Source organism: Ambystoma mexicanum, chromosome 2q (genome assembly GCF_040938575.1).
Source record: "Ambystoma mexicanum isolate Mex_15411 chromosome 2q, UKY_AmexF1_1, whole genome shotgun sequence".
Taxonomy (NCBI): Eukaryota; Metazoa; Chordata; class Amphibia; order Caudata; family Ambystomatidae; genus Ambystoma; species Ambystoma mexicanum.
In genome coordinates, this window is record NC_090924.1 from 892494335 (window position 1) to 892521343 (window position 27009).

Below are 27009 nucleotides of genomic sequence, written 5' to 3' on the forward strand. Positions count from 1 at the left end.
GGCAACGTGCTCGCCTTGGAAGCAAGAAGACACAGAGCACCACAGGTCCGATCCCTGGGTCTGTGCTTAGAAACCTCTGGGTATTAAGCATGTTATAAATAACATATCGTATCATACCTGGTTCCACACGCACGTCTGCACATGCACCCCATGCAAGAGTGGCTCTCAAGCCAATGGTTTCAGGCCAGCAGACAATGGGATGATCTAGTGGTTCTTGGTAGCCCTCATTCAGTTACTGCAGTGGTGGTCAATGGAGAACCTCCTGCAGGGGAAGACTTTCACCACCCCTGCAGTAGAAGCCACTCGCCAGACTCATCTCTGACGGGGTGGGGGACTAACCTCCTTCAAAAGATGGCGTACAATGGTAGCATCCAACCACATAAACCTGTTGGAACTGCTAGCAGTGTTCAAGACTCTGAAGGCATTCCATGCAGACCTCCAAGCGAAGACAGTCCTAGTTCTCAGACAGTACTACTACTCTGTATTACCTAAACAAACAAGGGGGCACTCACTCTCCAGGGCTAGACATTCGAGGGGATTGGGTCCTTCGAAATATTCCATATCTATGACAGTAATCACCACACCTGTGCTGCTTCGTAAAAATGTCGGCGTCTGCGTCCTGCGTTGATAGGCTGTCCTCGAGGGCCTCCCTCAAGCCGACGTTACTGGATGTCATGAGTAGGACGCACGACAACCGTAGCCTCAGTTCTGTTTTTTCCGCGAACGTGTTCGCTTCGGAGATCTCGGCGTGCCTCGGTTCTACTGAATCCTGTTCTTTCGGTTCTTCGAACCTGTTTGTTTGTGTATTATCATGATGTCTTCAGCTTCTTCCACCCCGCGGTCGGGTTTTACGAAGTGTCAGGTTTGCGGGTCCAAGATGTCGTTGACGGACATTCACAACGCCTATGGTGCCTCGGGGAGGACCACGATATGGATGACTGTGTCGACTGCCAGTTGCTTACATCGAAGGCCTTGTGGGAGCATAAGAAGCAGCTGTTGGTGGGTAAGGTGGCCAAGCCCCGGAAGTCACGATCCACTGGACTTTCGACGGATGATTCGAGGGGCGACTCTCCTCCTCGTCGTGAGTCCGGGGGGGGTCTCGGTCCAAGAGTTGGTCTCGCCATTCCTCTGCCTCTTCGAGGCATTCACGGAAGTGCCGTCACAGGTCGCCTTCCCCGTCCTCATCCGAGGACACTGCCCATCGGCAGGTTGCTTGTCCCAACAAGCTTTCCACTCCTGCGGAATGGGATTCGTTCCGGCAGTAGATGGTGATTTTTCAGTTGCGGGGCTCCGTTCCATCTGCGCTGTCGAAAAACGCCGGCCGTGTTCGTGCTGGAGACAACTGTCCTACGCCTTCGGGCTCGAGCAGTCGTCGCGACCACCGGGCGCCTTCGAGGTACCGGTCGGACCAGGCTGTTCGCTCTAGGCATGCCCGTTCCAGGTCCCGGTCCTTGACGCCCTCGAGACCGTCAGCGCATGTGAAGTCTTCGAGGAAGCCATTGACGCCTACGGCGGCGAGGTCATTGAGGGACTTTCTTGAGGCTCCGCCTCCGAGGAAGCAGTCAACGCCATCAGCGCCCAGGCTGTTGAAGGACATGCTCGGCACCCTCGAGGACTGTGTCGACGCCATCGAAGTTGTCGGCGCCATGTTTGACGTTGACGCCTTTCGAGGCTGCTTTGGCGTAGGCACCCCGTGGCATAGTGGAACCCCCTAGAAAGGCTCTGGCCAAGGCAAGGAATGTCTTTGTCCCTTTTTTCTGTGCCCTCCTTCCAACCTCTGGATTATATTTGAGGGGGATGAGGGGTCTGAGGAAGGTATGGTGCCTGAGGAGGTGCCTAATGAGATTTTGTCTGGTCATAGCCAGATTGAAGACCTGCGTCAGTCGCTGCATGACGAGAGTGGTCTGGACACCTCCCCGGAGGTGGAGTTCTGTAGGCCTGAGCCTGGCACCCATGCTGAGTCCTCGTACCGGCGCCTTATGTCAAGGGACACAGAATATTTGGGGTGGTCTGCGCCACCTGTGGATTTTCTGCAGGATGATCTGACAGACATCCTTGACCAAGGTCCTCCAACTGACCCGGTACTGCCTTTCTATATGGCTTTGCAAAGAAGGGTGGCGGCGGCTTGGACTGCCCCGGAGAGTCTCCTGGCAGTGAGCAAATCTTTGCCGCGAAAATACCACCCAGCCAGTAGCGACCCCTGTTACTTGACCACGCTCCCCACTCCGGAGAGTTTGGTGGTGCAGGCGGCTACGGCCCCAGCAAAGCAGGCGTCGTACCCTACCATCCATCCTGATAGGGACGACAAGCGTTGTGATGGCTGGGCGAAGGAAGTGTTTTCTTCAGGGGGTATGGCTTTACGGGCAGCCAACTCTGTGTGCCTTGTCACGTTTCATGCACACTCTGTGGAACTGTATTTCATTGGCGGCTGAACATATTCCCGAAGGGGAGGAACGGGATGGTTTTCTTGCTATTGTACAGGATGGCAAGGATGCTATGTGTGAGTCCGTTCGGTCGGATCTGGACATGGTGGATTGTGTCAGCCGGTCAATGGCGGTGAGCACCGTAAAACGCAGGTTTGCGTGGTTGCGGTAGTCGGGGGGTTTGCTCCTGATGTTCAAGCCCGGCTCCTCAACATGCCCTTTTGATGGTGAACATCTTTTTGGCAGCAAGGCTGACGAGAGCCTTGAGAGGTTGCAGACCTCAAAAGCTGCAACAAAGTAATTGAGCCCTGCAGTTTGCCAACCTCTGCCTTTTCGTCGTAGGGGACAGCAATGGAGGGGAGGTTCCTTTCGATATTACTCATCCTTTAGTAAATCGAGAGGAGCTGCAAGTCAAAGGGGCCACCGTACGAGTGCCAGAGGTGGAAAACAGGGTACTCAAGGTGCCAAGGCCACTCGGGCAGTTGCCTCTTTGTCCTTAGGCACTGCCGCAGCCGCTTCAGCTCAGTCATGAGGCCATGTCCCATGGTTCGCCGGGTTGGGGGAAGGCTGGAGCAGCAATTTGTAGAGTGGCGTGCCATTACTTCAGATGTGTGGGTTCTGGATATCATAGCCCACGGCTACTGTCTTCCTTTCCGGCAGAGGCCTCACGACAATCCACCAGGGAATCTCCTTGAAGTGTCCGGATCCGCTCCTTGCGCAGGAAATTCAGTCCCTGCTGGAGAAAGGCGCCATAGAGCTGGTGCCTGTAGCAGAGAGGAACAAGGCATGGTATTCCTCTTATTTTTTGATTTCAAAGAAAGACTGGGGATTGAGACCCATCATGGACTTGTGCGGTTTGAACAAGCTCCTCAGGAAGGACAAGTTCAAGATGATTACTCTTAAGTCCTCCAGGCCCTTCAACTTCAGGACTGGTTGGTGTCTCTCTACCTCAAGGACGCTTACTTTCATGTGCTGATCCATCCCAAGCGCAAGAAGTACCTGACGTTCGCGGTTGGAGACTCCCACTTTCAGTTTGAGGTCCTGCCATTCGGATTGACCTTCGCCCCGAGGGTCTTCACCAAACTCATGGTGGTGGTGGCAGCGTATATCAGGAAAGGGGGATTCACGTCTACCCCTACCTGGACGATTGTTTGATCAGGGCGCGCTTTCCTGAGCAAGTCCTGGATCATCTGTCCATCACCTGCCACTCCCTTCACAAGCTGGGCATCTCCCTCAACTTAAGTCCCACTTGACGCCAACCCAACGGCTCCAGTACATCGGAGCAGTGCTCGACAAATCCCTGGGGCAGTGTTTTCCTCCCCAGGTGAGGGCTCATCACATTCAGCAGATGGTGCACAAGTTTCAACACGCCCAGAGTCTCCCGGCGTTCGAGTTCTTGAGGTTGCTTGGCCTCATGGCATCCTGCATTGTTCTGGTGCCAGAGGCCAGGTTGCAGATGAGATCTCTGCAATGGGCCCTCAAGATGCAGTGGTCACAGTCCTCCGGCAGTTTGTCGGACCCCTTTCAGGTGCCGCCCTCGGTCGCCCAGGACCTTCTGTGGTGGGCCATCAAAGGCAATCTGATGAAGGGGGCTCCATTTTGGCTACCCTGGACAGAGGTAACTATCATGATGGACGCATCCCTCACAGGATGGGGAGCGCATGCCAACGAGTTGACAGTCAGCGATCGTTGGTCTTCGTCGGAGTCCAGACTCCATATCAATCTGTTGGAGCTGAGGGCTGTCAGGCTTGCCCTGAAGGCTTTTCTGCCAACTGTGCGAGGGAAGAATGTACGGATTGTGATAGACAACACAGTGGCCATGCACTACCTCAACAAAAAGGGGGGGGCAGGGTCACATCCTCTGTGCAGGGAGGCAATGCAGCTCTGGTTCTGGGCCATCCAGCAGGAAGTTTCAATCTCAGCGGTTCATCTGGCCGGAGACGAAAACGAGACGACGGACGCTCTGAGCAGGCAGAGCGCGATCTCTCACGAGTGGGAGCTGGCTCAGGAGATTCTCCTGGAGATCTTTGCCCTTTGGGGAACCCCTTAAGTGGATCTCTTTGCCTCCAGTGTCAACCGGAAGTGCGAAAGGTTCTGCTCGCAGGAATTTCCTCCAAAAGGAGCCTTAGGAGACGCGTTGGTGGTGGAGTGGTCCTTTCCACTGCTGTACGCGTTGCCTCCAGTCCCCGTCATCCCACAAGTGCTGCAGAGGTTACGGAGTTTCGGTTTCTGGATGATCCTCATTGCTCCGTCTTGGGCCCGGAGGATGTGGTACCCAGACCTTCTCCACTTGTTTATCTGAACTCCACATCGTCTTCCCTACCGAGACGATCTGCTCTCATGTCAGGTTCTCCATCCAGACATCAGATCCCTCAACCTTCATGCTTGGCTTCTGAAAGGTTGAGGTATAAGGATTGGGACCTCCCTGAAGACGTGATCGAGGTGTTGCTTTCGGCCAGACGGCCGGCAACAAAGTCCCTGTACCGTTGCCATTGGAGAAAGTTCTGCGACTGGTGCAGGGTTAAGAATGTGGATCCTTTTTCGGCGCTGTCTATATTTAAGTGCTCGTCTGAGGAGTGTTCCTATTTCAAAATTCATTTAATTTCTCAGTTTCTCAAAGAACTCACTAATGTGTTTCCGCCGTCACCTTTCTGCCTGGTTGGGATTTGAACCTTGTTCTGAAATTTCTTATGGGTGCTCCGTTTGAGCCTTTACATTCTTGTCCTTTGAGGCTGTTAACCCTTAAAACTGTGTTTTTAGTTGCGGTCACTTCCCTCGCAGAGTGAGTGAGTTGCAGGCACTTTCAGTTAAGCCACCCATCACTGTGTTTCATAAGGACAGGGTTGTCCTTAATTTGTCCGTCCTTTCTTCCGAAGGTGGTGTCGGAATTTCATTTAAGCCAGAAGGTTATTCTTCCGGCATTTTATCATCCACATCCTGGTAAGGAAGAGGAGAGGATCCATAGATTGGATCCTAGGAGAGCTTTAAGTTTCTACATTTCATGCATGTCCCGGGTCAGAGTGGACGATCAGCTCTTTATTGGTTACGCTGGAAGGCGTTTGGGAAAAGCTGTTACTAAGAAGACTTTGTCTAGATGGATTATCTTGGCAATTTCTGAATGTTACTGATTGGCGGGTAAGGACCCTCCGGTAGGCTTACGGGCCCATTCTACTAGGGGTATGGCTGCCTCTACTGCCCTTCAGAGGGGTGTTCCTATTTGTAACATCTGTGAAGCAGCCACATGGGCTTCGGTCCATACTTTTGTACGACACTACCCCCTAGATTCTATTCCTGGGCAGGATCTGGCCTTTGGCAAGGCGGTCCTTTATTATGGAATTTGATTGGACATTCTAAATTTCTATATTCTAAATTCTTTTTCCCTTCTCCATACGTTGGTACTCCTTTGGGAGTCTGTCATAGATATGGAATACGTCGAAGGACCCAATCCCCTCGAAGAACAAGTTACTCTTACCTGGTAACGTTCTTTCGATGGGATGGTCCGACGACGTATTCTATTATCGCTCCCTCCCTACTGCCCCGCTACAGAATTTCTTATGCGATTGCAGCTTACGTTTCCCCAAGGCTTTCTGTGGTCATGCTGGCAGTGGTTTGGTGCCACACGTTCTGGGGGAAAAACTAAAACTGAGGCTACGGGTGTCGTGCTTCCTACTTATAACATACGGTGACGTCGGCTCGACGGAGGCCCTCGAGGACACCGTATAGACGTCATCGACGTAGATGCTGAAAATTTTTCGAGGCTGCACAGCTGTGGTGATTACTGTTATAGAATACGTCGTCGGACCATCCCATCGAAAGAACGTTACCAGGTAAGAGAGTAACTTGTTCAACTGTCACAGAACATATGGAAATGGGCTCTCAAACACAAGATGTTCCTCCTGTCACAACACGTTCCAGGAGAACTCAGTCTTTTGGCTGACTTGCTCAGCACAGACTTCCAGTTACCTGTAGAGTACAAGTGGTAACTACACCCAGGCCTTGTTTACGACGTCTTCACACACTGGGGCTTCCCAGAGATCGACTTATTTGTAACTCTGGAGAACGCAAAATGCCTAGATTACACCTCCACATACCCGCAGAACTGCTCCAAGGGGAACAGTCTCTGGATAACATGGTCAGGGAAATTTGTCTATGCTTTCCCCCCTCCCCCTACCCCGACTCCCCTGCTCAACCAGATAGTGCACAAGATGCACCAAGAGCCAGTCGCGATGATTCTGGTGGGCCCGATCTAGGCCTGCCAACCTTGGTTCTCCCATCTCATGGCAATGTCAGTCTCTCCTCCCAGGAAGTTGCCATGCCCCTACAACATGCTGTCGGAGGACAGGGGGGGCTGGGGGGAACTTCATCCATGCCTTCAGTCTCTCAATTTAGTGGCCTGGCTCCTGAGCTCATACAGTTCGGGCTCCTCCATCTCCCTCAAAGATTTATGGACATACTTGGTGAAGCAGGAAGACCCAACACCAGACACCTCTACTCCAACAAATGGAAGGGTTTTTTCATCTGGTGCAATGGCAAGAGTATCAGTCCTATTGAATGCACACTTCCACAAATTGTCCTGTACCTAATTCACCTGCTAGAATCGATTCAGGCTACTTTTCAATTCCCTAAAAGTCCACTTAGCTGCACTTTCAGCATACACCACGTCCCAGAAGGTCTTGTGGTGGGAAATTCCAGTGATCAAGGCTTTTATAGAGGGGGGGGGGTTAAGAGAATTCATCCCTGTTTCCACACCAGCTCCCCGATGGGACCTCAAGGTTGTACTTACTAGACTAACGGGGCCTCCCTTTCAACCTGTTCATAAGGCTATCCTTAAAGTACTCCCCTACAAGACCGGTCCCTTGGTGGCTATCACATCAATAAGGAGAGTTAGTGAACTGCAAGCACTTTCAGTTCAAGACCCATTCGTCACAATGATAAGGTGATCCTGTGCACTCACCCTCGATTTGCGCATCAATATTTTTCAAAGTTTTATATAAACCAGTCTATAGAATTGGCCACCTTTTTTCAGAACCTCACTAACGTGGCAGAAAGAAGCCTCCACACGCTGGATGTGAGGAGGGCAGTGATTTATTAACTGGACAAGACCACTAAGAACGACAAACTGGTTTTTCGTTTCAGTGGCAGCTGGTAAAGAAGGGGAACCTGTCTCTAAATCAGCTATTTCAAAGTGGATAGTGAACTGCATCACACTGTGCTACACTCTTGCCAAAAGAGATCTGCCCTTTCACGCCTAGAGTACACTATTCTGGGCACAGGGGCTACCTTAGCATTCATTGGAAATGTTCCTCAAGTCCATTTGTAAAGCTGCAACCTGGAGTTCTTTGCACACCTTTACGCAACACTATTGCCTAGATACACATTCTAGGCAATGGTGTGATTCTCAGGTGGGACAAACAGTGCTAAGACATCTTTTTGGTACTGTTCCTTCGCACGTCCCACCACCATCTCTGGGTACTGCTCACTAGTCTATGCACAGCATGTGATTCTAAGCAGATTAACAAACATCAGAAGACATGCATTACTTACCATTATAGTTTTTCTGATGATGGGATCTGCTTGGATTCACATGCGCCCAACCTTCCTCCCCTTATGGAGTAGAAGGAACATGGACACCTCTCTCTCCGTACTACCTCACACTGGTTAGAAGGCTCTCTCATGGCTGAAAAAAACTCCTATTAATCGCACCTTTTTGAAAACTAATTCATTGCAGCGAATTTGATTTCAGGTGGTAGTGGAATCTCTGTGGTTGACAAATTGGGTGACGAGGGAGTCTTACAAACAGGATATCAATACTTTGATGCTACATGCCTTAGGTATGCACATTAGATATTAAAATACGCACCGTAAAAAAAATAATACCCTTGAAATAGGATGTATGTGTATGCTTCATATGCAATACTCCACTATTACCACTATATGTCGGACTATATGCACAGCATGTAAATCTAAACGGGTACAATCATCAGAAATTACAGTGAGTAATGCATGTCTTTTTGTACAGTATGAGATGTTACTGTACTGCAGGTTTTTAATGTATTATACGCTGTGGAATTTAATTCTACTAAGAAATGAGATGGCGTTTCATTTGTAACTTTTGTAAAATATGTATGTGAAAGGTTTACAATAAAAAAGAAATATATATTGAGTGAAAATACTTTGTTAAAGGGATGTTATGGTTAAGTTGCACTAATAAAAACCTATGAAATTTAGTGAAGAAATGTTGTTAAATGGACGTTATGGTTACAAGCAAAACCGAAACCCCCTAGAAATTTGCTAGTTAAGGTAAACTAAGCAACCATAACTCGCGCCACCACAGTGCATTGCTAAGAATAACTCCCTGGACCTCAAAGATGACATCGCAAATCAAGGCGACTTGTTCTTGTTCACTGACCTATCTAAGCCAGGTGTTTATGTTCACTAACTATCAGAATATGAACATTCAAAAGATGCTATATATCTAGACAATCCTGTTGTAGCTTCTTAAAGTACTTTCCTTAGGGTGTGGTCTCAGCTCATGGTGAACATACACGGGGCAATAAGCAGGCCTCCCACAATTCATATGTATACATGAAAATGAACTTGAATGTTGACATTTTCTGGTGATGTTTTCTTTCTTCCTTAGTTTAGATTCCCTATATGTGCCTATGATTTGTATGTACTGTGGGTCTTCATATGTATTGTTTCTACTAACAAAAGTGTGTAGTAAGTCTTGAATTGTTAGCTATTTATTCCATGTTTAACATTACTCCAAACTCTTATATGGTAGCGTTCATTATTTTACTATCAAACTTATCAGATTAAAAATATTGTACTTTTGAAGGGGGCCCTAGAGAGCCGATGGCTGTGGGCTGATGGTGCTCCTGCCCTCGAGGGAGCTGAGAAGCCGACAAAAGCGCATAAAATTAGATAATCTGAGTATGAATGGAGGAATATGCAGCCGGCGTTAACCAGGATCACAATGGTGCAAGAACCTAAGAAATCGGACCAGAGGAACCTAAGATCACAACTCAAGGTCGCTCACTGAGCCTACGATAACCATAGTGCAAAGCTTGCTGTGGCCGCTGACACCAGAGGGGCGGCCCAGCAAACCGCAGCAAAGAGTCGCTGCCACCTGACTACCCGGCAGGGAACACGTAGCGAGGAAGGTGTTCCTGCCCCCACAAGCGCCGCCAAGGAAGGGACGGCCAGTGACCTCCCAGCCAAGCGCGAAGCAAGCACAATCTTCCCTCCGGCTCCCCCTCAAGCAAGCATGCATGCTTAGGGGGAGCCGGAGGGAAGGGGAGCACCCACACCCTCACGGACAGCGGGCATGAAGAGAAGCACCTGCGGCGAATACTGCATCCATAAGGCCTTGCCTTCAACCACAACCCAGACGTAACGGGACGTGGACTGCTCCAGACCCGCAAACCAACACTGCCGGCAGAAAAAGAGGAGACGTGCAATGAAGATCTTTGCGAGGGGAGGAGGCAACAGCGGAGAGTACCGCTAACAGGGTGCTGAAACACCCCATCGTGCAGACCCCTCCCGCAGGCCCAGTTAACATAACCCCCACAGATAAAGGAGCGATCTGTACAATCTGAGGGAAGACATTGGAAGAGCGAGCCCCAAGCACTAAAGGGCACCTGCAGCCCCAGCTAGTAACACTCTGAGAGACACCAGCATGGACAGATATACCAAAGGCCCCCAACGCAAATGGGCGATAACTTGGCTAACACCATGCCCAGACAACAACCATGGCCCACTGCTAACAGGCTCTCAGCCAGGCGAAGTGCCTCTTACCAGTGGCACTGAGCCACAACCAGCGCCAAGGCTGGACTGTTCCCAAGGGAGAAAGCTGCAATGGGCAAGACCAAACGCCCCAGGAGCACTAGGTGGCCCGGCACCTGCTATAAGCGGAAAGGCACCATTGCACCAAATTGCACATTCCAGGGGAGCATACAGAGACGCTTCAACCCCAGCGATGGGCTGATAACCCTGGCAACGACAGGGACTAACCCAGAAATCCAGACACACCAAACCTGGACCGAACATGGCCATCCACGACAATAACCCCTGATAGTCGGGCAAGAAGCTACCTGGGAGGAGGATCAAGCTGGGAAGTCGACCACTCCACAGAGCGTCCGCACCCAAAAAATAAAAATTATAAGAATAATTTTAAAAAAGTACAAAAAAAGGCTCCGCAACTAGCACAGAAGGACCACTCTCTCCTGGCAGACCCCAGGGACCACTATCGCTCGAACAAGAGCAGTAACAGACCTGAAGGCTCCGTACACATGGGATGGACCTCTAACCCTCAGACTGTAGGCGCCCTAGGGGCTCAACGGGCCACACCGCCCACTCCCCCAACAGAGCTGGCATTTAGGGCGCAATTAGCCCGGCAGGGGAGGAATTAGCTGTAACACCCACGGGAGCTATAACCATCTGGTGATCTAGGAGGCGGGGGGTCAGCCAGGGACCCAGCCACCAGGCCCCCGAAACACAGCCGTCATAAGATCCAAACGCCAAAGGCAGAGAATAAGCGGAGTGAAGCCTACAAATGCGGCAACAGGAACCCGACTGGTAGGGCATGCGCGAAGGAGATCAGACTCCTCCACTACCTGTACAACACAGCCTACCCAGGAGGTCCAACCACAATAAAAATAAATCAGAGATGGACGTCCAATCTCAACTACAGACCATACTGGCAGAAATGAGAATAGGGCAGCAGACCCAAGAGACAAACGGCACCATGTTGGACATTAAAAGGGACCTGCTAGATGCCTGGCCACCCAGGTGGAGAGAATTACCCAGACGACTGACAACAGACCTGGATGGGGCTATATGGGAGGTGCAGCGGTTGGGAGAAAAAAATTGACCACCAAGAAAATCGCTCCTGACGTAATAACCTACAGGTTGTGGGCCTCCCGGAGAATGTTGAAGGGCCAAGCCTAGAAACGTACATGTACAACCTCCTCCACGACACTCTGAAGATGGACAACGTGCGAGAACGCCCCATCGAGAGGGTACACCAGGCACCGATACCAAAACCATCACCAAATGAACACCCGAGGATAACAATGCGCTTTCTTAATTTTCAGTACAAGATGGCCATTCTAAAAGCCTACAGAGCGGAGTGACCCATCCAAGTCGAGGAGGCAGGCATAAATATCTACAGCGATTATTCTGTAGAGCTCTCCAGACACCACGAAGGTTTTAACCTGATCTTCGAGGCATTAAAGGCATTGGAGCACTGACACTACTTAAAATTTCCGGCAACTTGGTACTTCAGTTAGAAGAACAGTTGCACACATTTGACGACCCCGAATCAGCATGGCGTTTCCTCCAACATGACTTGGTCCCCTCTGACTCTGAGAAAGCACCACCAGAGAACCCACGACCAGACTATCCCCATCGACAAGCCTCGAAAGATAACAAACAAACTAAAAGTGGCAAAAAAGCAGCATAAGGCCAAAAGGATGGGCCTTGAATCTCAGATAGCAACAAACTTAACTACTGATCTGTGCAACAACTACTATTGGCAGAAAAGCACACTGCTCAGTGTACCTGGATGCAAGATCCGCATGCACACCTCTGATCCATGCACCTAGCGCAAACTATGTTCCTCCATGCACCCAACACCTGACTAAAGACCAGACTACACAAAGGCAAGCTCCTGGCCGACTAGGGCAGTCTGGGGCAGGGACTGGAGCTGCTGGCAGTGACAAGGGCCCAAGACGGGGCACGGCACAAGGAAAATGGGGTAGACACAGGGAACGACACCCCCAACCCTTGTGTTTTAGGCAACTATGCCAAGTGTTGAGCTCTTGCGGGTTCGCAAGCCAACCCAATGTTTGTTATTGTTTCAAAGTTAAGGATGGGCTCATGTTCGAGCTCTTGTAAGATGCATGCTCGGAAAGGTAATTGCAGCCGGGGTCCCGCCAACACTTTCCCCATCACAAAGCTCCATTCAAGCAACCACACCAGAAGCTGCACTGAACCATCCCAAAGAAACACAAAATGGCTCTACTGTACTTGGTGAGACTTAACTTCCAAGGGTTGGGGCACCCAATCAAACGGAGGAGAATTTTCTTTGTCTGGGTGAGGTCTCTTTGGATTTCTAACTTCCACTTCTCCCCAATCAGAACTCTTCAGCTGCAAGTAAGAACACTCTGAAAGCTTACCGATATTGATAGAAGCTTCCGGATACTGTATAGGTATATTTCCCCTTTACCCACAACTGATGAATTCTATCTGGACATGCCTCAAACCATTCTTGAAATCTCAAAGGGTCTGGGAATTCATCCTGCACATAAGAGACTCGAACAGGATGGCCATGTGGTGACCGCACTCATCCCTGTTTGGTTCCTCCAAATATCCCCCATCAGCCCCAAAATGCCATGTTCCCTGATTCTCTTCAGGGTGTGTCCCTTCAGAACCCATAGCCATTCCCCAACCGAAACAGGCCTCAACAAGAAGTTCTCCAAGTATACCCACTGCTTCTCAGTCTGTCCGCAAGTGGGGAGCGAGCACCCTCAATTGTGCTGCCTCATAAAAGCACAGGTCAGGTAATCCTACCCCCCATTTCCTTGGGAAGAACCAATATTTCATAATCAAATCTGTGTTTCTTACCCTGCCAAAGGAAATAGATCATCTATCCCCTAACCTCCTTTAACAGGAGTTCAGATACTTTAATCAGCAGCATCTGGAATAAATCAAGGAACCAGAGTAGAAGATTAATTTAAGTGCCTTAAGCCTTCCCATCCAGTTGTAAGTGATTTCAATCCGGCACTCCAACTAAGTCAATGCCTAGTATGGGATGCCGAATGGAAACCCTTATTTATATATTTTTATGTCAAGGTTTGTTTAATTCTGGATGATGTACCCTTATATAACGCACCTCACTTTGAATTCCCCCGGTCTCACTGAACCAAGAAATAGTTTTGTTTTGCAAATTTATTTGAAGAATTGAACAATATATAGATTACAATTTTATGAATATGAATAATATCTGAATATCGCACTTATGAATATGAACGATGATCAGCAATGGGTAATATTACAATATCAACAATCTTTTTAATCAATTAGGAGTAGGAATGGGAAGAATAATGTAGCAGAGAATACTTTGTATGGGTTCAAGAAAGTGCAATGATAGGAAGAAATGCAACACAGAAATAAACTTGATATGATTTCAATCAAAAACAATATGATCACGCTTTCCCCTGTTACTACTCACTTCCCCCAGTATGCAATATGAAGAGATGGAATGAGGGCACACAGGGATCAGGAATATCAATCAACAATGCAATTCAATCCCAGTTCCCCCAGCAAGCTTAGAGAGAACAGTAATGATTTTAAAAACAAGTCAAAATGCTTTTAAATGTGATTTGCAATGAATGGGAAACATGCTAAGAATGACTTTAATTCGCTGAATTGAATTCAGAACAAGTGAGAGTGGCTTGGGATAGGTTCAGGTCAACACTAGCAATGATTGTAGAATGATTAGCAGATGAAAAACGAAATTCAAAAGTTGAAACCAAGAAACGGCTATTTTACATGAAGTGAAATTGAGCCAAATTGCAAATCATGGCAACTTTTCTGCATGAGGGGAAACGCGATTACGGAAAAACTATAAGGAATTGGAATGTCGTTTTTGGGTTCATTTGAAAGCTGAGGATGTTTGCTTCAAAAGGACGTTTATAGGATGTATGGTTCAAAAGATTGAGGTTTTTGTGAAGGTAAATTTTTCAGAAACAGAGTCAAGATTTCAAAATGAAAGATTGCGCTTTAAAGATGCGTAACCAATAAGGACTTATACTAAGGGGCTATGAAAGTACAAGATACCCAACGGGACAAGCACCAGACCAGGGCGCCTTCCACTCCAATTGTTGTGCGCCAGGACACTTGACTTTCTTCAGAAAATATCAGCGCACAGATGCTTATCGCTACAATTATCACAGACTGTATAATGAGAAGGATTCAGGATAGACACAAGATTCTATAATGCAGTTCTGGATAAGTTGAGATGGCTTGACTAGGATTACTTTAAACTAAGAGATGACTATGGACAGTTCTATATTAAATACTCACTCCTGTGGCTTTGGAATGGAATGGGCTTGTCACAGATCTGGTCAAGGGTTTGGCTGGGATTCGCTTGCCACCGGACAGGTCTCAGGCACTGGGTTCTGCTCTCAGCACGCCACTCTGGTCTGCGCGGCCTCTTGGACTGGATCTGACGGGTTGGTTACAGCTCTGCTCTATGGATCTGGTTCTTGGTTCTAGCACGTGGTTCTTAGCTAGAATAGCAAAACAGCTCAGCCAGGCTGTTGGATTTTGTGGTGCCCCTTGGAAGTTTAGGGGATAAAATCAGGTTGCTTAAGATTCTGAATGCCAGCCGAGAAGAGTTCAGATTTTGGGATTGGGCCCTTCTGCTTCAAAGTTCTAGAGTCTGGATTCTGGATCTGGAGTCTGGTTCTTCCTGCAGGGTGCTTTGACAAGAAATCAGTTGAGGAGTGTAAAGTGTGTGTGTGTGTGTGTGTGTGTGTGTGTGTCTCTTTTCTGTCCTCAGCAGTACCTATTTATCCCTTTCCAAAGGGGCTGGGGAGGCTGATTATCTATACCCAACCCTCTAAGGATCTGATAGGTCAGAGAATTTCCCCTCTCCTGATTTGAGACAGGAGCAGTGTGTCATATGTGTCAGGGTGACACTGTGTTTATGGCCCAAAGGAAATCCCTCACCTTTGCTTTTACTTAGGCAATCTATTTTCCCAAAAAACATATTTCCAAGATGCACAACTTGTTAATAATACATGATTGCCTAAGGTACATTCTTGTCCAAATCCCATTTTCCTAAGAGCTGTGGTTCATAAATGACCACTTTTGTGCGCTTTTGGTGGGTTTCTCAATGTTAGTTCTGCACCAATTTTTATACGTGCATGCACATCCATCCAGGCACATTCCTGTAATTTTTCATGTTCCTAACATAAATACCATGGCTACAATATGAATAATTTCCGGGGTTCAGTCTCAGTATGTCGCACAGATTCCAGCTTAGTCTTAAACAGTGAGCAAATTTTTCATTTTAACAATCTCTAAGTTTCAGATTTTGTCAGTTCAGTACACTTTGCTATAAGCATTTTTATAAAACATACATTTACTTCAACTTAATCCACATTTCCAGTCTGGCCCGCCTCCAAGCTGGGCTGAGTCAGTAGGTCACATGGCTTGCCTTCCTGCCAGAGCAGTTGTCAGTTACACCCGAATTAGCATTTTCTATTCAGTTCAAGGAACCCATTCTTTCTAGCTCAGGGCAATCTCCTTCCCTTCTGATAAACATGCCAATACGAAATACTCTCCCTTGGGTGGGAATGAACAAGGTGTGAGATTCTCAGGGAAAGAAAGCCTGAATCAGGTTACCTTCTGGTCAATTGTAACATAGTTCCTTGTGAAAAAAAATACATTTATAAATTTAAAATAAGCAAACATATTCTTTAATTCCAGTCCTTTTTAACATGAAATCAATGTGTGGCACTCTTGTATGGCATTTTGATGGAATTCTCTTCAAGTTTTAAATCGCCGGCTTCTGACAGAGGCGAGTAACGGTACTACACCCATTTTTGAGAGCTTTCTATCAATTATCTTTAAAAGTGGATTTTGTTCTGATAACCTATGACTCTTGCTGACATTGTAGTTATGTGGATTCTTGCAGTAGAATAATGCGGAACACCCAACAAGGAGGTTGGAGCTTTTGGATGGTTTGTGAGCCATGATTTTTGCACATTTTTGACAATCAAGAAAATGGATTTCCAAACAGCTTTGTTTCTTTTTGGCAATCAGCATTGCTTTTTCGAGTGATTTCAGGCAACTTTGTGGGTAGCCCAATGGTGGGTTTTGGCAGTGATCTCCTGTGTTCACTAAGATGACAAAAGTGGATGGCTGCCTATTTTTCAGATTTTTACTGTGCAATTTTGGATGATTTTAGCGAGCAGAATGCTTTCCAATTGCCATTTCTGATGTTTCTGCTGCCTGCAATGAACACTAATGTTTTAGGGCCGGACCAGTGGGTTGAAATATCCCACGCAGGAGAGTGTGCCTGCCCCAGGAGTCCACTTACTTGTACAGTTTTGCAAACAATGGGGGAAGGTTCACACCACACGGTTCCTTCAATTATCTAGTAACCACCACTCCAAATATATAAAATTATCCCTGTGGACCTTCAGTGCAAGGGGTTCTAGGACAGCAACATTCCTCTCAGGGTCTCTATCAAGAGGAAAGAGAATTGACTTTTTCCTATTTTGAACCCTGAAAGAGCACCATACTCGATAGTTGCGAACACTGCCAGGACTGAAGAGAGGGGATTCTTCAAATGAATTAGAATATGGTCTGTATACATCCTCAATTTGAATGCCGTGTCCCCTCCGTATATACCCTCTATCTCTAGAGAGTTCCTTATCCTCTCCGCAAGTGGTTCCAATAATAGGGCTTAAAGCAGTGGGGATAATGGGCAACTCTGCCTCATCCCTCTCTGTAACCCAAACTGATTAGAGAACTTTCCATTTACCGCAACTCGTACTCTCTGCTCTGTATAGATCGCCCTAATCCCATTAAGAATCCTCTCGCCAAAACCACATTTTTTTCCCATTCAAACCTATCCCGATTTCAAAAAACTTTACCATATAGCCGGTCCCTGGTGGCCATGCCCACTTTAACCCCATTGCCGGTCCCTCATGGTCCTGGCCAGTAGCCAGATTGTCCAGGTCATGTCTTTCGCCATGACCTGGATAATCTGGCCACTGCCCATTGCCACAGGCTACACCTCAGTCACCAAAGGTAAATCAGTATTTTTTGTACCTACATTGACACTTTCCAAAAAATAAAACACATTTGCAAAACCATGCTTTCGGGTCCTTGCCAATGCTCCTTGCACGAGTTTGCTGCAAATCTCTCTACTTTTATCTTTTGAAAAGTGTCAAAATGTACATACAAATGTAACTTAGCCCCCACTTCACAAAAGCCATTCAGACTTTGCACAAACATTCAAGGTTGGGTCTATAATATTTCAGAAAACATTTTAGATTTTTCAAACAGCAACAGAGTTATAAGCCATCTAAAAACAGACTCCCCCTCTTGACAAAATCCCACCAAACTTTGCAAAAACATTCAAATCGGGGTCTAATCTTTTTGCAAATTTATGTGCAGATGCGTCATAAACGGCATCACATTTCTAAGCCTTTCAAATATTTTTGGACCCTCTTTTAATCCCCCCCCTCCTCTTGGCGAAACAGCACCAAACATTGCAGAATCACTCAGGGTCCAGGTCTAAAATGATATTGCAATATTTCATGCAGTTTCATTGAGTGGCGACCAAAGTTATAAGCCATCCAAAAACAGCTTTTCATCGACCCTGTGATGCAGAAATATGCATGGATGTCATCGAACATGATTTTTTACTTTTTACGGCTGTATCCCATCCCACCCACCTCACCTTTGCAGAGATCGTTTAATCTGTTTGTCAAGTGCAATGTGGAGTTTTTTAAATGTTTTTGCTGCAATGTCCGTGGACTACGGGCGCTGTTCGCAAATCCAACATGGCGCAGTTTCAAAGGTTTTGACGCACCTCACATTTTTAATTGACCAATCAGTGGGCGCATTACACTGCTCTCTAATTGGTCCAGGGTTGTCTGTGGACTCCAAATCCGGAAGAGTCTGCGGACCGGACACAGATATCATAATTTCTTTTTTCTACTTTTGTCCATTTTTCTAAAATAACTACTGGACGGATTTACACTAAATTTGCAAAAACACACTTTTGGGACCAAGCCGCTGCTCCTAGTGCAAGTTTGGTGCAAAGGCGCGAGCATAAAAACGGACCCCCCCCTCTCCTCCCAGACGACACTGCATCAAGCTTCAAAGAATCATTCTGAGGGGGCCATATACTGTTTTTGCAAAGTTTGGTGAGGATTCGTCCAGGGGAGTGTGGGGGGGGGGGGCAAAGCAATAAGCTGCCCAAAAAGTGCTCTTACTTTGAGTTTAGCAACTTAACCATAACTACAGGGCCACTGCCACAGGCCCTGTAATATGTGAATAAATAAATAAATGAAGAGGCACTCATTGCCCTCCCATTTGTTTCTCCTCACTCTGTATCTGTGCAACTGGGCTTACCTGCACTACATTTTCCTGACTATCAATGCCCGGGAACCTCCATCTGCCAATAGGATTTCCTGAGCAGACTAACATTACGCAGGGGCGAAAGTTCTAGTTGCAAGATATTGGCCAGCTTTAAAACGTGACTTGCCACCTCAATTCTATACATATACACAGAGCCCGTTTCATACTCAAGAGTACAATATCACTAGCTAGTGGCAAGTTCAAATTTTGCACCCTGATACCGCATTCGAATAGGAGCTTTTTCCCAGATCTTCAAAACGTTGGGCTAACCTTCGATCTAACTGTATGCCAACCATCAGATTTTAAAACATTGGGTCCTCGAATGGAGAGGCACGTCATTTCTTTAGGTGGGACCACCTCTTCCTATATGCTTTTTGCCATCTCCTTTAACTCCTCCCCTTTGGAATTCAAGCTACAATTGCAGTATTGTTCTCATTTCACCAATCTAGTCTCATTGACATTGGATTCAGATCTAATTGACCCCATGTGTTGAGCACTACTTTAATCTTAGAGGCTCTCCCCACTCAGCAGGAGGTCAAAATATGACATTCCTTCATTCAGTTGTTTATTTGGTAGCCTGCAACCCGATTACCTCTCTTCTGCATCACTCCAAAAGGATTGCAGTTCTCATGCCAGCTTGAAATATTGTCCTCAAGAGCTCAGTGACTGAGATTCTGACATTGGGCTTTTGATTAGATCGATCCTTACTCTCAATGCTCTGGACTCTACACTCTCAATGCTCTGGACTTCTAACTGCAGAATTTACCTAGAAGCCATTTTTGCTTTCAAAATTTGGACACTTTTTCTTTTCTTTCTGCCTTGTGCAGTTGTCGAGGAAGATTTTACTGCCATTTGATTGTTTCATCCAGTCAGGGTCGCTTGGGGTATGCTAATAGGCTTGGGTCACAAACTTCAAGCCTATGCCTTCAGTTGATATCAAGTTTGTGTGACTTCAAGTAGTCTTTCTTGTTGCAGTTACGTCTGCCTGATGGGTCAATCAGAAGTACCCTGAGCTCTTCATGTGTCACTGTTTGTGTTTTGTGTGTCACAAGAAAAGGTGTGTGTCCAGCGGCGACCTGGTTCTATTTCTTGTGGCACTCTGTTGAAGGTCGCTCCAAAAAAGACTAACTTTTTAGATTCCTTTGGAGCGGCCTCCAGCAGGCTGGGTTTGACTGCCATAAAAGGGAGGGGGCATCCTCCTTGCCTCAGTGCCTGTTCAGCCTGCTCCAAAGCCTTGTGCACTCCTCTCCCCCAACACCCAGGGCACACCCCCTCAATCTATCACTCTCCACTCTCTCCCCCTGGACCACAAAAGTCCACGTATCTGTTCTGCCAACTATCTTGTACCGCCCCATTAGCGCATGATGCGCCATCCCATCCCATCTCATCCCTCCCCTCTCCTCCTTCTGTCATGTTGCAGTCTTGTCTGGGAGGTCTCTTGTAGAGGAGGCCCAGGAAGCGCAGTCATAAACGTCATAAACTGCTTTTCGAGTTACCGGCGTGTGATAAAATAACATAACATAAAATGACTGTATCCTCATGGTGCTAGGATGCATTGCCTGAGAATTTGATCTGTAAATTGATTGTAGAGTTCTGTTTGATGTCCGTTAGGTGGGGTGTTCCAATGCTGTGTGCGAGCGGCTTAGTATATTTATGGTTTGTTTGAGCATAGGGGTTGAGAATGTTGGGATTGGGGGGTAAGTGGAGAGCCCAGTGAGTATCTTGGAGCATCGATCCTACCTGCCCATGGTGACGTCTTGGTAGTGGTGCCCTTTTGATGGGGTACTTGTGAGATGTCCTGATGTAACCTGGTGTGGCCTCCATTTTTTTTGTGATGGACAATTATTAATTATTATGGTAATTCTGGAGCACAGACCTATCTTTGAGAATCAATGTAGCTCTTTAGAGGTGTACAACATTATGGATGCATAACGGAGCGTTTGTCAGTGGCAACCACAAAACGGCTACACAGTGGGTGACAGAGGAGGGGTACAGCTGTCCCGGGTGGCGGGGAGTAGAGGGATGGGCGGCATCTAGCGAGTCAGGCGGCGAGGGGTGATGTGATGACCTAGGTGTTGAGAAGGAGAGACTCCTTGAAGAGGTGGGTCTTGAGTTCTTTTCTGAATTGTAGGAGTTTGGGGGCTACCGATGGGGAGGATGTGCAGAATCTAGTCCTGGATGAAAGTGGGCAAATCGAGGCATTCGTGGAAATCCTAGGGACCTTGCAGCAGTGGGTACCAAGTAGATGGTGGGTGAGCATAGTTTCTGGTGCGAGTTAAGCGTACAGACTGGCGTGGGGATCCTGTGAAGGGGCATAGTTTGGTCTTTACGTGCTCTGGCTTCCTTGCAGCTATTTTAAAGCTGTGCTAGTCAAACTGCTCACAAACCCGTAGGTCTGCATTTGCCATATGTTTGGGGAAGATGGTTTAGGGTACGGAAGTCACTAAGATAACTCTGCTTTTATACTGCACCGAATCCCCGTCGTAGTTTCAAATCGTCTATGCTTGCATGTAAAGTGGCGTGGGGTGCACCCCACTGTGGAAACCAGACCTTAGTCTGCTGGCGAAGGGAGCCTGAAGGGTAGAAGTTCTAAAAAGGGATGGCGCGGAGCTTCGTGTGGTGGTCGGATTGTGGTGCAAGTGACATGGGCTTGTGGTGTGGAAGGAGACAAATGTATTGATCCATGCTGAAACATGTTCACGCTCATATTGCGTGTTGGTGGAGGGAACGTTTCATGCACTGGTTAGGCATTTAGTTCACGTTGCAGTCAGCATGTAGCGTGCATGGCAACCACAGCAGCTCAGCGTTTTCGTATTTTCGGTGTGGAAACGAAACTCCTTTTTTTTTAAAATATCGCATATGAGATTATTCGGCAACGTCACGTTTCTGATTTCATTCATGCGATAAAACCGCTGCAGTCAGGTGACACTTCTCGGCTGTGGTTCTTCTATTTTTACGGCAGGGCTCTGCGATTTCAAATGTATAATCAAGCAATGGGCTCGTCATCTGGAAGCAGAGATGGTATAAACCCGGGGGTGATCAGAGACCACGATTTTCTCATGCGAGTAGGGAAGTTTCGCTGCTCACACCATCATTTCGCTCGCAAAGCAGAATACTGTGGGTGAATGATTGTCACATCAGAGCTGCATGTTGAAACGAAGTAGGCTCGGGTGTGTAAACGCTGTACCCTCGTGCAAGATTAAGATGACATTGTCACACGGATGCAAAAGTTAAATTGTATGCCCCACTGTTCTATACCTTGTTTGGTACCTTCCAGAAAAAGCAGTGGAGATGTATTTTTAGCTTGGAGTGCCCCGCATCAATATGAAAACATAATTCTGGCTTTACACCAGTAAGCAGATTTCACTATGCTTTCCTGTTTTCTGCCAGCTGCAGTTTCCGAGAGATGTCGCAACACTGGTAAGAAATGCACAGAAGCCATTTCTGGGCTTTCGGTTTTATTTTTATTTTTTTAAGGAATGTATTTTTAATGCATCACAGTTAAGCCAATTTTATTCAGCGCGCTGTTGCTCTGCATTTCCCTCCCCGCTAATCCCCTTCATTTGAAAGATGCGTCTGCATTGGGTGATTTATATGGATTGCCGTGTCTTTACTGAACTAATAATGCTCCTCATCCAACCCTGTGTTTTATTGCAGCAGCACCGAAAAGCCTCTCCCTCTGCGGTTGTACTTTTCGCCAGTGTCGTTTATGATTGCACCTATGTACTCTAGTGACCTGCCCTGTGTATGTGTGTGCTTGTATATATGTGAAAGGCCAGTTTTGATTGCGTTTGGCATGGAACCATTTTCAGATGAAATGATCCTTAATGACGCTAGAGCTAAACTGTAGAAAACCATCGAAGCATGTTTAATGGTTTCCCCCTTCTCTGCATTGCCTAGCTTCGCAATGAGAGCTCCTGCTTAAACCTTGTATAACCGAATGCAAAATATGTTGTCCAGTAACATGGCTTCGTAATATCATTTATTCGAGCACTTTGCTTGCGTTTTGTTTGTGCACGTGCTGTGTTTTTCACAATAGTTATTGAAGTGCCACTTGATGAAAAAGGTGTGGCAGATGAAACGTGCAATACTTCATTTTATTTCCATTGGATGGAGGTCTAAAATGCTAAGTAAGCACTGAGTCATGCAATAAAACTAATTTGGATTGTTATCCGGACACTTGCAATCTAACGCTTACACAAGATACTTTTAAAACATCTGCTGTGGAGAATGTTGCTATACTGGGTTAATCTTTTAAAAATGTCAAGTATTGATTTAATTATTTTTGTATTCTGATGTAAACAATACTGTCAATTTTAGAACTCATAAAGAGGAATCAATATTAATGTACACACTAGTAAATTCATGTTGTATAGACCATTTGATAATCCGTGATGAATTACAGATTTATCTTTTAAGTGATATTTTTATCATCGGAATGGGCAAACGCAGAAATGGCAGGCGTGGTAAATGTTGAGAAGGGGAATGTGTAAGCTGTGGAAAACATTTTCAAACATGATCGTGAGAAATTAGTTCACAATATAATGTATATGGTGTGCACTTCACAAATGAGGTAAACTCTAGGTTCCATTGAAGTATTCACTATAATAATTACTTTTAATAATCCGAGCTATTGATTACTCCACAGGCATATTCACAGGATGCATACTTGAAGGGCAATGACTCCTACTGTGGCAATGCACATAACATACCCGAACCACCACCAATATGTTATCCACGCCTCAAGTCTACAACTTCATTGATCGCACAACCTGCTGAACTTCATTCTTCAGACACTACCCTGAATAAGCAACAGCCTACTCGGCCAGTACGAACAATGACCCAGCCAGAAAGGAACTTCAGAGTGGAAATACAAGTGCCTCCATCGCCGATGGATATTGCAAAATCAAACACAGCTGTATGTGTTTGTAATGAAACGATAAGGACCGTTGTTGTGCCTTCTGAGAAGGCTATAGATGCGGCATCAAGGAGAACAAATCGAACGGGTCCATCACACAGAACAGAAGAAGTGAGGTATGCCTTGCAAGATTCAGCTGCACTAAATCCAAAAGCAAGAACTGTATCGCCACCATCCTTTGTGTCCACTGCCACTTTAAATCAGCCAGCATCTGGTGCAAGGTCCACTGATTCAACTGTAATTAGATCTGCAAATTACCCAGGTCACACAGAAGGGATTTTGAGTGCTGGACTGCCTACTCGAGCTGTAGATTCTCCTTTACCTACAAGCCATTCATCACCAGGTTCCCACCCGCATATAGACTGGAAAAACTATAAAACCTACAAAGAGTACATGGACGATCGGCGTTTGCAAATGTATGGCTGTCGAACAATACAGGAAAGGTTAGATAGTTTGAGGGCAGTGTCCCAGAACACAACAGACTACAATCAAGTGGTGCCAAACCGCACTGCATTGCAGGTACGGCGTAGAAGTACGTCCCATGATCGGGCACCTGCATCTGTTCATGTTAGACAAAGGAGTGCTTCGCAGGAAAAACTTGAAGATCCAATATTGGTGAAAGATTGCCCAAGAAGTGCTTCTCAAGATGCTTTAACAACACCAGCTATTGCTACAAGAAGTCACAGGACCGGTTCCTGGGATTATCTTGGGAGGCAGGGGGAGCCCTATGAGAGAATCACTTCTCCAGTTTCCATTTCTGATGTGGGCAAAAAACATTCTTATAGGTGGACTGGTTTCAGTGAGCAGGGTGACAGGCGAGGTGTTTATGACCAATTGAGGCAATCTGTTTTCCACACATCTGTTAGACCCCAGAACATTTCTACACCACCAGGTGCTTTTGGATCAGAAATTAGAAGTGGCAGCGTTAGGGTAATAGGTTGTGGATCTTCGTTCCCAAAAATGTCTGATGTGAGAACTTTACAGCCAACCAAGGATGTTCAAACAGCGTGTCTCACTGCTCAGTCTAGACCCATTTTACAAGACCGATCATCTCACATGAAAACTTCTAAAAGTAATTCATTTAAAAGTACTATTTCATATTCAGCAAAACCATCACATTCCAAGAGGAGTCTGGATGACCATGCCCTCAAAGACCAAAGCAAAGTAAATCTGCACCACAGTGGTCAGCTTAATCAACAATCAAGGCAAAGGTCGGGAAGCGCTCCAGATCAACAAACTGAGACTGGCACATGTATCAAATCCTTTGGCTCCTCCTCGCCAGCTTTGGCCAAACGGGTCCAACAGACTAGCAAAAGCTTAACTACCTCTGAGAATGTACATTTTTCAGCTAATGAAGATCGGAGAGATGTTCAACAGAATAATGCACTGGAGTGTAAAGTGGAGCAGCCACATGTTCTTGACCAGAATGATGATGTAGTTTTGAGGGAAAAGCATCCGTCTGCTCGTCAAACACCACAGCCATTGAGACACCAGTCTTATATCTTGGCAGTGAATGAGCAAGAGCCTGTGTCGGACACTACCTGCTGGTTGCCAAATGATGCACGTCGAGAGGTGAACATCCGAAGAATTGAACAAAGAAAAGCATCTGGTTCTAGTCCAGCGGGTGATTCTTTGGCATCGATTCCTTTTATAGGCAAGTAACAAAGACCTGTCATTTTTAATGCTTGATGTTAAAATGGTTGTACTTGTGTTGGATTTTCTTAGGATCCAGTTTTCTTGGAAGTCTAATTTGGTCATTCTTTCCATATGAAAATAACTGTACCCTCACCCTAAACTAAATGCTGAGTAATGTTTGGGAGATGATCCTCATGTTAACTTTCTCAGTATAGCTATGAACCTCACTGAGTCAATTCGCAGCTTATGCTTTGGCCATTCTGGAAACATTATTTGGGAAACCATTTTCAAAGAGCATCGACAGAATCTAGTTCTTTTTCCTGGCAAAATGATGTGTTCAAGAAGCAGAACCTGTTTGTACTTTTGAGGCCAAAAACATGATTTGCAAATAGTTGTGGGTTTGTTTTATTGTGATAAACCAGAGAGATTGTTTTAAGCCAGTTGTTGGACTCTTTTAAAAAAACAAAAAAAAACCCACAAAAATCATGCTGTATAAGGTAAGTGGTTAAGAGGCTAATGGTAGCTTGAGTCATTGTTATATTTAACTGGTGCAGTCTTCCCAGCCACTCTGTATCAATATTTGAAGACCTTCCCTATTAGAGGCGTTTTAGGTTTTCCAGTACACATGTTTTAATGTACTCCTACATTTTAAAATGCTGTTGCTTTAAGCACCGTGATGAGCATATTTCTCACTTATAAGATTAACTAGCCCCACCTCCCCCCAGCGGTGTTGCGAGGGTCTGTTGCTGACATGCATCTGGGGGTCTGCTATAGCCTTGTGTAAGTCATATTGTGTCCTAACTGCCCAAAATCTGCATCTCCCAAAATAGCCTATAGTGATAGCACAGGGCGGGGCGAATGGATGGGGTTGGTAAAATGTCACTGTCGCCAGTAAACCCCACACAGGTATGGCCGACTGTAGGCCAACATTTCAGCCCACCAACTGTTATGGGGCTGGAGCCAACCCCAAACATACACACTTTCATAAATATATGTAGATTGTGTAATGATTTAAAAGGTCAAAATATTTTGTATGCATATGTTTTTTATAGTACTTGATACAGTAAAATGTGCCCAAGGATGCTTTCTGACTAAATGGTGACGGGTGGCACGGCTCAAGAGAAATGGCAATGCTTTCAAGACTGCTTCTTTCAGCGGTGAGGTATGGATCGCTTTTGCAACACAACTACATAATCCTTTGAAGCTTGGTTGAAAAGCATACCCAATAGCAGATCTTTAGCAAACGGCGTTTCCTTCCACATTGTTGCTTATGAAAAAGTGAAGCTGTCCTGTAATTTGATCCTAAATCGTTCCTCTTACTCCTACATCCCATCCCCCTTCCATCCTGTATTGGCGTCCCTCGTGAGCGATGGGAACGGAACCTCTTTTCCACCACAAATACATTTCCCCTTTAAATTTACTGGTGCGCAGGGTCGCAGCCTCAGGAGCGTGGGCTCCCTTAACCCAGCCCACCGGCACCACACCTCCGTCCTCTTTTCTCCGTCGATAGGAACGGACCGCTCCACCAGTGCTCCTGTGTGAGGCCTAGCCTCGTAATTCCACACGCTTTTCCTGGTATTTTATCTTTCTTTTTCTATTTTCAGACTTGCTAACACCATCCTCCGGTGCCCTAGCTCTGATACTGTCTCTGATGCCTTGGTGAGGACCACGGTTGGGATGGATGCTGCGTGTGCAACTCCCTCACGCCGAGGTCGCTTTAGCACCGGCTGGAGCGTTGGAGGGAACTCTTCAACAGGACTTCTCCTTAGAACATCAAGGACTATGTCCAGGAAGGAAGACACAGAAAGTAGGTGCATTGTTCTCTAAGGCACCCAGCAGAGGTGACTCCTTCCCAGGGAAGCCCTCTGG

At 46.6% G+C, this 27009-nt stretch overlaps 1 protein-coding gene across 4 annotated transcripts in view; it reads left to right on the forward strand.

Annotated features, from left to right (window-relative positions):
• Positions 1-27009, forward strand: part of ARHGAP21 (Rho GTPase activating protein 21) — a 1630902-nt gene that overhangs the window by 717189 nt on the left and 886704 nt on the right. For 2 of the 4 annotated variants that reach the window (XM_069648161.1, XM_069648162.1), the window contains exons 7-8: positions 21978-22007; positions 23236-25159. In XM_069648161.1, coding sequence (XP_069504262.1) covers positions 21978-22007; positions 23236-25159 — 1954 coding nt within the window. The remainder of the gene's footprint in view (positions 1-21977; positions 22008-23235; positions 25160-27009) is intronic. The other 2 variants (XM_069648163.1, XM_069648164.1) reach the window with 1 other exon arrangement.